The 11222-nt window shown below is 42.1% G+C and overlaps 1 protein-coding gene across 1 annotated transcript; it reads right to left on the bottom strand.

Moving 5' to 3' along the window:
• Positions 1-336: 336 nt before the first annotated feature.
• LRIT1 (leucine rich repeat, Ig-like and transmembrane domains 1) lies at positions 337-10890 on the bottom strand. The gene is made up of 4 exons (XM_075026895.1): positions 10769-10890; positions 7713-8179; positions 3830-4135; positions 337-1319 (listed from the first exon to the last, which is right to left on the bottom strand). Exons 1-4 carry the CDS (start codon positions 10888-10890, stop codon positions 337-339), a joined length of 1878 nt encoding a protein of 625 aa, XP_074882996.1.
• Between the last annotated feature and the right edge of the window lie 332 nt (positions 10891-11222).

Genomic DNA, 11222 nt, shown 5'->3' with positions numbered 1-11222 from the left:
GCAGAGCAGGTACTAAACACCACCAAGCAGAGCACGCTCAGAAATGTTGCTTAATGTCCTCACACTCAGTGTGCATGCTTCATTTTACAAAAATAAAAGTGGTCCAGGAGAACGAGGCCATTATCACAGAAGCTTTTGAGCGGGTACAAAACAGCAAACCCCAAGTGGGATGAGCAACATGTTTCTGTAAAGCTTGGGCACCATCTACCCTCTTGCATCCTCCTCCAGAACATGTCGGAGACAGAAGCATTGACAAGGTAGCCTGCAGTGCTGGAGCAGAGTCGTGTATACAGCAACGTGCTTTCCACCAGCAAGCCAACAATCAGCCTAGTTTTTTCAGCAAAAGTATTCATTAGGTTGCCCCTCTATCTTTGGTATTGCTTCTGAGTCCACGCTGGATCGGGCAGACAGCAGCCTGTTCGACTCATCAGGGGTATGTCTAGTCAAGTATTCTCCTTCCACGCCTTTCACCTTGGCCCCAGGAGAGAGGCTTTCAAAGGTGACATAGGACTCCTGAATTTCCTTGGGTTTCTGCACAAAGCATTTTTTGCAGCGCCTTTTCAGTGCTCCACAGCAGACCACCAGCGTCAGAGGAACAGCAATGACACAGGCCACACTGATGACAACCACATTGATGAGCTTCTGGGTCCCTCCTGCGCTGGCAACTTCATCTGTGGAAAATATGATGCATTGCTCCTTCCTGGGGATCAGCCCTTTCACGCAGACACACATGATGTATTTGGTCTTTGGCAGCAGCCCATAAATGGTGACCTTGGTCTTCCCTGGCTCCACGTTGATCCGCCGCATGTCTCTCTCTCCAAAGACAGCGTAGAGGACACTGAACACTGTTGTGTTCTTCGCCAGAGGTGCCTTCCAGGCCAGGGTGATACTCTGGTCGGTGTCTCCTATCACCCTGACGGACCTCACCATTCGCTCCGGCTCCTGCTGACCGGTAGGTGGGCTCACCAGCAGGTTTCTGGGGTTGCTGTCTTGGGCCACATCTGGGAGGAGGCCCTCTCCGGTGCCCACTCCAGACCCCAGGGTAGGCACAGTGGAGGTGGTGATAATGTACCTGGCCACCAGCTTGTCATTGTAGGCAGCTGCCTCCATCCCACTCGCCTTCCCGCTCCATGCGCCTTTGGCATTAGAGTTGGGGTCATCTGTGCTTTCTGAGTCTGTGATGATGAGCGATATGAACGCCTCTGTTGCCCCCAGAAAATTCTTTGCTTTACATATGTACTCTCCAGAGTCGAGATAAGAGACTACAGGCAGGCCCAGAATAGACCAGCTCATGCCATCACTGGAAATCTCTTGGTGAACTGCAGGGAAGGAAAAATGTAAAATAAATAGGCAATAATAAATAGAATCAGTAACATGTTTTGTAAAATATTAAGATTTAATTAGCCAAATGTCTCTCAATATAGTAGAATCATCATTTCTTTTTGCCATCAAGAACATTACAAAATCCAAGTAAATCCAAGAAAAGGACAGTAACACTAAAATCAGTTTATGTTGTGATTTATACTGCTTCAGACTGAATATACTTGAAGCCTTTGATGCTATTTCATCTAAAATGATGTACAGTTTGAAAACAAAACAGTAAAGGTTCTTCCATTTTAAAAAAAAAAAAAACAAAAAAACTTAAAAGCTCTTAGGTAGCTACAATACTTGAAAGAGTGGAAGGAGTAGGCGGTAACACAATGTATTTGAACATTAGATGCAGTACTCTGAGTCACAGAAAATACAAACAGTGGAGATTTTCTTCTAAAAACCATATATAGACTAGTCTAGAGTATATGGAGAAAAATAGCTGAAAAATAATATCCCTTTTACTGCTAAATTAGTGCAGGGTTTTATATTGAGCCAAACACGGGGAAGTCTGATCAGTTACTACTGAACAGTATGTACACAGCTGAGTGTTGATTTTCTCACTTGGTTTACCAGGAGGCTAACACTAGCTTTTTTTGCTGTTTTCTATTTGTGCAGAAAAAAAGAGCTGGCGTCATGCAGAAGGGTAAAGTACCTTTGTTATTTAACCAGCCTCCTTAGGATGAGCACATACTATCTCTGCCCTTTCCCATTAAAGGTAAACCAGGAAGATGTCTGAAAAGCAAAGGTAAGACAGGATGAAAACATCTCCCAAACCCTCCTGGAGTCAGGATCCAGCCTTGGCAACCAGGGCGCATTCCAATGGCAGTGAAATACAATGGCGGCAGAAGTTACTTTTTCAATTTAATTATTTACTGAATGGGTATATTAAAAAACATAAAGCTACTGGTCTTCCTACAGCACTTGCCCACACATACAAACTGTGGGCTGTTTCTCACTCCTTTCTATTCAGAACACCAACATTTCAAACAGTCATATAGCATTGGCACAGAAGCTGCCATTGCTGAGAAATAATGTGTATTTTCAGCCAACTTTTTATTGAAAGGTGCTAAAGTCTGATTTAATGGGGCACAAAATACATCATTCTCAGTTGTAGCTCAAAGTAAACTCAACATACGCTTTCAGGAAAGCATTCTCTGTTTTGGTTTTTTGTTGTGGCTCTCTTTCAAGTGTAGGAGGGATGTTCACAGCATGATGGGTAGACATTATCATTATGAGGAGCAGCTCTGCTACATCCTGCACATCATGCACAACAGGGCAATGACTTGTGCGGATCCCAAAAAAAGGATATTTATTACAAGTGGTTCTACTGCTGTGAAAGAAAAATGCTCTCTCCCCTGTTTCTGTGCACCAAGGAGCCCTGTAACCATTTGAAGCTCAGACCCCATGCTTAGCGATTTATCTGATGAGTTTAGACCCTCTATGAAAGTCAGGGCCAGGCCTAGGATACAGTAGCATTCGGGGGAGGTTGGAGGGATGAAGGTTCAGGTCCTGACCTAAAACCTCTAGGGCAAAAAGCTAAGGACAATTGCCTTGAGTGCAGCAAAGGTTTCTTCTCTAAATTGCCTACACATTAAAGGACCAACATTGCAATTTTAGGTCCAACTATTCTTGTAAATGGAAATTAAAACGTGATCGGTCACAAAAACCGTGGCTGTTTGAAGGCTTCCCCCCACAAAAGGGGCGAGCACAGAAGAGGGACCTGGTCAGTATTTCTCCCACAGAGCATTTTCCCAAGAGCCCTTGTCAATCCATTAGAAAGAAACGATTTCTTGGAAGCATTGTCACTGAAGTATGGTATCCTTCAGCAGTTTAGTGGCTTTTTTCTCTTTTAATATATCAGTAATGTTGCACGTTTGCCACCTTTTTCTTTCTTTGCCACAGCAGATTTGAATCCCAGTTGAATTCACATCAGGCATCTCTCTGCCAGAGATGTTTACTAACCAATTAACAGTGGCTCATCATTAGTCTCAAAAACCCATAAAATAATCCAGTGGGAAGCCTTTTCAGTGACTGAATAACTAATTAATTAACTTAAAACAGCCTCTTGCTACAGCTGGACATATTTCATTTCTTCAGCTCCAACATATTTGCAGAAAACCCCTTGACTTGTCTCACTGCCACAGTTGTTATGAAACAAAGCAAAACCAGCTTTTTACACATGATAGTATACATTTATCTGATGATATTTACATCAACATGTAAGTAATTTTATAGTCCATAGAAAATCACAATTCAATAGTGAATTATACATGATACTATTGTGAATTATAGTGAATCTTAATTTTGTACTGCTTACTTTCTTTTTTGGGTGTCTTTTATCAGTGGGAAGGATCTATTGTCATAGAAGCTTCCATTTGCTGAACAGTCTGTAGACAATAAAGGTGCAGGTGTCCCTCACTCATTCCATGTGTACGAGAAAAGCTTAAACCAAACCCACCTGTGCCGTTTAGTTGAGCACCATCAGCTCTTCTCCAGCTGAGCTCAGGAATGGGCACCCCCGTCGTTCCACATCGCAGTAGCACAGTGCTGCCCAGGATGGTCTTTACTTTGGCTACGGACGTATGTACAACGGGGCTTTGACACTTCCTTAGCTCGACTTGGCTAAAGAGGACTCCTGCAAGGCTCCGGGGGGTGAAGCATTTCAGCCTGGGCTCAATGAATGCTATGTTAGGAGACTGGAAATTTAGGAAATGGACCATTTCATACAGACTGCAGTCACATACCCAAGGATTGTCTTGCAAGCCTGTCAAAATAAAATCAGAGCACTAAGTCCCTCCAACAGCACCTTTTGTTTCTGCTACTTTTGTTTCTGCTACTTTTGTTTCTATTTTTCAGCAGGACAAACTGTAATAGGCTCCTAATCTGCCCTGCAAGGACTGCCTCTGCATATGCAGGGATATGGGGGGGGGGGGGGGGGGGGGAATGTCCTGCCCCACTGCTGTTGGCTGAGCTTGATGGATCCCATAGTTGCCTGTTAGTAGAAGGGAATAAATATGGCTTGCTAAAGTATCTCAAAATCTGGAGCTGAAATCATATTCTCTAAGTCCAAAGCAGGATTATTCATATCATGGAAACATTGCTATTTATGCACGTAAAGAAGCAAAACAAAGAAGTTATTATAAATACATTTGGTTTCAGGGTGGAAAAAAAAAGTAGCCATGGGGGAGGGTTGGTTTGTTTTGGGGTGTGGATTTTTTTGGTATGAAAAGACTATGGAGTCTCTTCCTTAGACAAGCCAGAAAATTCTTCTCACTGAATTACTAAAATATTAGCTAGATTGTCATGCCAACCGTCAGGTTTGCAATAGGTGTAGGTGATCCCACTTGACTGTAAGAGTTCTCTTCCAGCCCTGTAATTCTAAGTTATTATCTTCATTATTTTAGTAATCAGTTGTTTTTCCTGAAATGCTAATTTACACTTGATAAGAGGAAAGAACTGTTTTAAGGATTAAATTGAATAATATACGTGTTATGGTATATAAAAGAACATAAACAGACAATAACTATATTAAGAATATACACATAGAAAGGAGTATATTGAAGAACACACTCCTGTTTCAGTCCCACAATGTTTCTCTTTTTCTTCTTTCTGCTATCCCAGTGTGCACCTATTGAACTCAAAAGCTGAAAAAAATGAGACATTACTCTATTAAAAATAGTCCTGTGAAGATGGTACTGAAGAGGCAGAATTGGAACTAGAGCAATGCATATCCATGAACAGAAGTTGCTGCATTTTGATTAAATCTGTGTCATCCTACTTACAAATATCCACATTCACCTGTCCTATGGACAGTTTACAGTCTCTAATGACTTTAGCTAGCGGAATTGGCACTAGGGATATTTAAACCATGTAACCCCAGTCTGCTTCCTCCAAGGGGGCTTCACCTCCTCTTTTCCACAGGCAGCCCAAGGACATGGCTTGGGGCTGGCAACTGCCTGAAAGTAAAGTACCAATACTCCCTCGATTCCTGGCAGGAGGAAACGACAGCTGCCCACCCTACGGTGCCCACTCTTGCTGGCCCCTGGCACACTGCAGCAGTAGTCATGCAAGCAGCGGCTTTCTGGCAAGAACCAAGTTTTGACACAGGCACAGAGAGTGCATCACAAGGCTCCACGAGCATCAAGGGGCTGCTTAAATTTGCTAGAGTCAACAGAAACAGAGGGTTGATCAAAAGCCCCTGAGGTCTCAGCTAAACTGTTTTAAAGATTCTGTTGAAAAATCTCTTCTGAGACCATTGCATACCATCTTCCCTGGGCCTGGAAGGGGATTGGAAAGTGATGGGCCTTGGCGGGAGGGCACTTCTTACAAATTAATATATTAAAGTTAAGGGGACTAAATAAAGAATGAAAGTGCAGCTTGACTTTGTTGGTTTATGGCATTTTTGCTAGCAGCTTACTTCTGACTTCATGCACTAGATAACAATTTATTCCAAATTCCCTGGCAGGCGCCCCAGCCACAGTTGATGCCACAGCACCCCCAAAGACCCAGTGAGCCCTTTGGTGCCCTGCACAGCACAGTGCTGTGGGCTCACGTGGGCAATCCTCACATGCAAATGCTTGCAGCCTTGGCACACACTATCAGCTAGCAAGCTACCTCTGGAAGTACCTCTTCTTGAAATAGTCTTACAAGCAAGGGCTCTGAAGAGGAGTCACAATGATGTGCTGTAGACAAGGGAAGGGACTGAGGTGACTCTTTATTATTCATGGATTTTTTTATGCCTCCATGAGAAACAGTCATGAGCAGAGTGAAACAGAAACATGCAGCTGTGTTCTCCTATTCTGCTCCTGCGAGGGACATGCATTTCATATACCTGGTCCCTATGGGTGTCAACAGGATAGGACCTGGGAGCTGGAGCATTTATACATTACCATATTAATCTTAGCATTATACTCATTTGCCTACATGAATTTTTTAGGATCCTGGCACAAGCAACTTGTGCACAGCTGGCTATGCAAACACTCAGGTTGGCCACAAGCATCAAGGCATGATCTGTTCTCAACAAAATACTCTCCTAATCTATACTGAATGGAATGACATTTTTACACATAACTTGACTCTAAAAAATAAACGAAGAGTATGATCTAGGCAGTGTCTTGTCATGCCACAAATGAAATGGGCAATCCCAAACAGCCAGCTTTGGCTTACAGAACTTGATACCGCATCTGGCAAAGCAAGAAGATGAAACACCTGCTCCTCTCCTGATGCTAATGAAACCTTAAACAACATCTGCTAAGGACACTAAAAGCTTTGTAGGTGGCAATTTGAGTATTTTTAAAGTCTTGTGTCTCTTTCCACTGCAATCTGGTTTTAAAAATTTACCCCCCTAAATTTATCCAGCCAAGAGCAGCATGTACTTCCCAGAGTGTGAGAAAACTTGCAATGTCTCTGATGAGATTATCAGCAAGTGCCTGAATTCACATCCATGGCTGTAGAGGCAGTACACGCAGATGCATACACCCCGCAGATCAAACGCAGTCAGTGGAGCTGGGTCAGCTCATAGCAAGTGAAGACGGCAGATGGCAACAACGCTGAACCATTGTCAACCCGCCGTGGATTTGAACCAGTCACGATGGCTAAAAGGCTAAGTAGTAATCCCCTGAACTAGTAAATGTGCTTGAAACCTCCTCTGGGGATACAGCAACTGACAGGATTCAAGACAGTCATTTGTAATATGCCCTCTGACACAAAAATGGACAATTGCCCCAAAGCCATACTTCTGAGAAGCCCAGAATTGGCACCAAAAGATGGATTCTTGTAACTTTATAACTGCCCTTGAAGGCAGCTCTATCTTGGTGGCTTTGGGGAGACTAGGGTTTAATTCTGTGTGAACAGATGAACAAGGCTCTGGGAAGAGACAAACTGGCAGTCCTGACCCAGATTTTATGCTCAGTGATAGCTTTATTTCTCTTTAATTTGGACGTAATAAATATACACCTTTTTATTTAATGCTGCTTAAAGTGGATCGATTCCATAGTAACTGTTATTAGAAAAAAAGCACATGAATGATGTGGAGCTCTAATCGTACTTGTATTTCTGTCAGAAATGGCAGTGTCAATAAATAAAAAGGCCTTGAGCAAGAGTCACCAGTTTTCTGTTACAAAAATTCAAGCAAGTGATGAAGTTTATGGTGTAATAAGCAGGTGTGGGGAGCCTGAGGTGAGTTTGTTAATGTGTAAATGAATCTGAACACTTTATATGGGGTATTAAATTGTACCCAGCAGTGTACTTGCTGTGGTAAACACAGTGGGTGAAAATGCTGCAATAAGATGCGGAGCTCTTGACATTTGTGCCCCCTGCAAAATGACAGGCACTGCTCTTACCTAGGATGATCTTGGAGTTATCGTTGGGGAAGTAAGGAACGGCCTGGAGGTTGGCCCAGGTGGCAATAAGAGCCTGAGGAAGAGTCATCAGCTTATTGCTAGACAGGTCCAGGTATGTGATATTCTTGACATAACGAGCAGCATCTGGAGGGATTGAGGTAAGTTCGTTGTTGTGTAAATCCAGAAGCCTTAGCTGTGGCATGTCAGCCAGGGTTTCCCAGGGGAATGATATTAAGTCGTTCCCATCCAGCCTCAGCTCCTGCAAGCGACGAAGGCCCTTGAAGGTGATCCCACTGAGGCTGGCCAGGGAGTTATAGGGCATCCAGAGGTACTCCAGGTTGTGGAGTCCATGGAAAGCCTCTCCTGGCACCCTGCGGATGGCTGTCTTTTCTATCCGAAGCTTGGATGTATCTACAGGGATGTTCACAGGAGTGAGGGTCATCTCCGGGTCATTACACAGCACTGTTCTGGTGGGGAAACACAAACACATATGTCACTTTCTTGTATTTTGAAAAAGTTTTGAAACTTTATTTTAATGCAAGATTTTGATCTGCCTTTCTTTTTTCATAAGATTTCTTCTTGTCATTTTTTACTTGCTGCTGATCTCTACATCATAACCATAAGTACATCAACTTACAGCAATTCATGTGTACCTCTTGACTGCAGAGATTGCAGTGTTGTGTCTCTCGTGGAGTGGTGTGAGTCTGAGTCTGGCCCATATAGTGTTCCTGCTTTTTTTTTCTTTCAATTTTGTTTTGAGTACTTATAATAGACAGCAGTGGCAACATTCATGCACAACAGAGGACTCTAGTGCATGTTAAAATGAAAGGATCCATAAACTGAACAATAAAAGACATTTGAAAAGAAGCCTTACTGATGTGTGGGATGGCAGGAAGTAATATGGATTAAATACAGCACAAGAACTTTGGTTCGTGAAATGAGAATGAGAAAGTCAACTAACAACAGCATAGACTACAGCAAGCTCTGCTTTACTATGAAATAGTCTGGAAGGTGTGTATAGATGGTAGCAGTCACTGCACCGCAGGCATATACAGTTATGAAAGTGAAAATGCATAAAATTAAATCTTTGGAAAATGCTATACTAGAAGCAAGGCAGATTTATGTGTCCAAATCATTCCTTTCCATTTCTAATCTCTAGAGGTCAAATCATGAAAACCCAATGCTGTATTTTCACAGCCTTTGTACAAAAAATTGTGACTTCTTTGACTTTGCCAAGATGTGGGATTGTAGGTAGCCATGAGGAATGAAGGGAGACAAAATAGGTCTCTCAGACTGCACTTTAATTTGCCTATCAGCAAAGAGAGAAAGGCAAGTTCTTAACAAAATACAAAGCCACCTTGCAAAAGGTAAGTGGTTAGATAGGCATGTCCCACTCCACATGCCAAACAAGATACGGTAAGAAATGTAATGTGATCAGTCAAGTAACATTTTCTTATCACACTGCCTGGCTGATAAACAGAATATTAGAAAGCTGCCAAAACCAGATTGGTTTTGGCTGAAAGCAATTATTCCTCTACTATCAACAAAAACAAATAACATCGCAGAACTGCTCATGCAAGTTTCCTGGAGTTAAATGTTATTTGAACCTACAGTTAAATTGTTAATTTATAATCAAATCATAGTACATTACTCTCACACAGCACTTTTATTGTGGCATTAAATCCTGCCCAGCCTCAGCTGAAAGTTGAGATTTTGAGGAATATCATTGAGAAAAATCTATCAAATAAGAAAAATCCAGAAATCCTCTTTCAATAAAACATTTATGTGTGTGTAGGTATGACACAAAACATTTGATAACAGAGACACTATGGCAGTAAATCTGTACTTCTCAAAGTGTCCCTAAACGATGTCAGTGAGCACTAAACATTTAATCTATGGGATAATCTCCTTCTACTAGTGAGAAATATGAATCATAATGCAGAAAAAAAGGTGACATTATGCTCCTTAAGGGACTAATGGATATTTGCCTCATTATGTATCTTACCAAAACACCCTACAGCTTTTCCCAGTCACTGAGAGGAAATTCCCACAGGAACTGTGACATTTATGGAGCAACAATTGCCTCTCCCTCTATTGCACTCCCTTTTAGCAATTGCAGACTACTTGTCTCTCTACCCCACTTCTTACTGAGAAAGTTTCTGGTATGAAATCTATAGCACCATAAAAGAGATAAGAAATCAGATCTATTTAATGGGGATCCAAAATACGGTGGAGACCCTTTCATTTCAGTACTGTGGTCTTGTCTAGAAAAAAATTCTTCCAAAGGATTTTGCAAATACTGTATCTCTGTTACAAAACTTCCTCTACTGTGAACATCACGTTATAAAACTGTAGCCTGTAGTTCATTAAGTCAGATCATTACTTTATGATTACCCTTCAGAAAGACTTTTTATTACAGTCCTCCAGAGAAATGTCTGTAAAATGGCGTTGCATTCAAAAATGGATGTCCTTCTGGTCTTGTCTTCTTTGTTAACTGAAAGTTTCCAGTCTGAGAATTATCTTATTTTTTTATTATTATTATTATTATCATCATCATCATCGTCATCTATTTTTTTTTTTTGTTCATTCTCATCTAGACTCTATCGCTTTGCTAAAATCTCCAAATGAAGGATTTTTTAAGTAAATGGAATTGCACTTTTTGGTACCTCAACATGAACCAAATCTAGTTACACTTCAGAAACAAACCAGCAGAGCAGAATAAAGCCTTTTAAAACTAGCATTTTCAGCATAAAGGTAAAGAAAAAGAAAATGTTTTATAAATTTTATTCCCTTTTTGCCATTGCACCAGCAGTAATTATGTCACTTCTGTTCTCACAGAGGAGATGCCCAAAAGCTTTCTCTGAAATCAGCTTACTGTGTTTTCAGAAGCTAATCCTCTGCAAATAAAGCTAGAGTGCAAAGCGACTGGAAAAATAACGGACACAAAGTCTGGATGCAATATTTTCTCCTCCAAGCATCCTTACAGAGGAGTAGAAATAAAATCCCCAACAACCGGAGAAAGAGCAGCAACCCCCCTGGAGAGAGTATCGGCATACCTGGCTTTCGTCCCTTCGCTGAGGCTGTGGAAGGCGCAGCTGCACTGCGATGGGCATGAGCCGCCCACCCGTGGCAGCCCTCGGAGCGTTAAGCAGCAGAGCAAACTCACCACGATCCACATGGCTACCTGCGCATGGGAAGGACACCTGGGCACTAGACAACGTGGAGGGTTTCGCCTATTGTTTTATCCATTGACTGGTCACATCTTGTTAACTCCCTTTTGTTTTCAGCCACACTGTGATCTTCCAGCCTTCGCTGAGTCCATCAGATAAAAAAGGATAGGCAGGGATTAAGGATGGGGACTTGAGTTATTTTCATGAAGGTGCTTATTGCTTCCTGGAACCGTACGGACAGCATTTCTTCCCTCAGGGAGCCCCATCAAAACATCTTCCTAGGGCAATCTGTGGCTTTTGTGCAAGAAAAAAAGCAAATATACTTTGGGGGGACCTGCAC

Source organism: Buteo buteo, chromosome 4, assembly GCF_964188355.1.
Source record: "Buteo buteo chromosome 4, bButBut1.hap1.1, whole genome shotgun sequence".
NCBI classification, from domain to species: Eukaryota; Metazoa; Chordata; class Aves; order Accipitriformes; family Accipitridae; genus Buteo; species Buteo buteo.
This window is presented reverse-complemented; position numbering and strand designations above follow the sequence as displayed.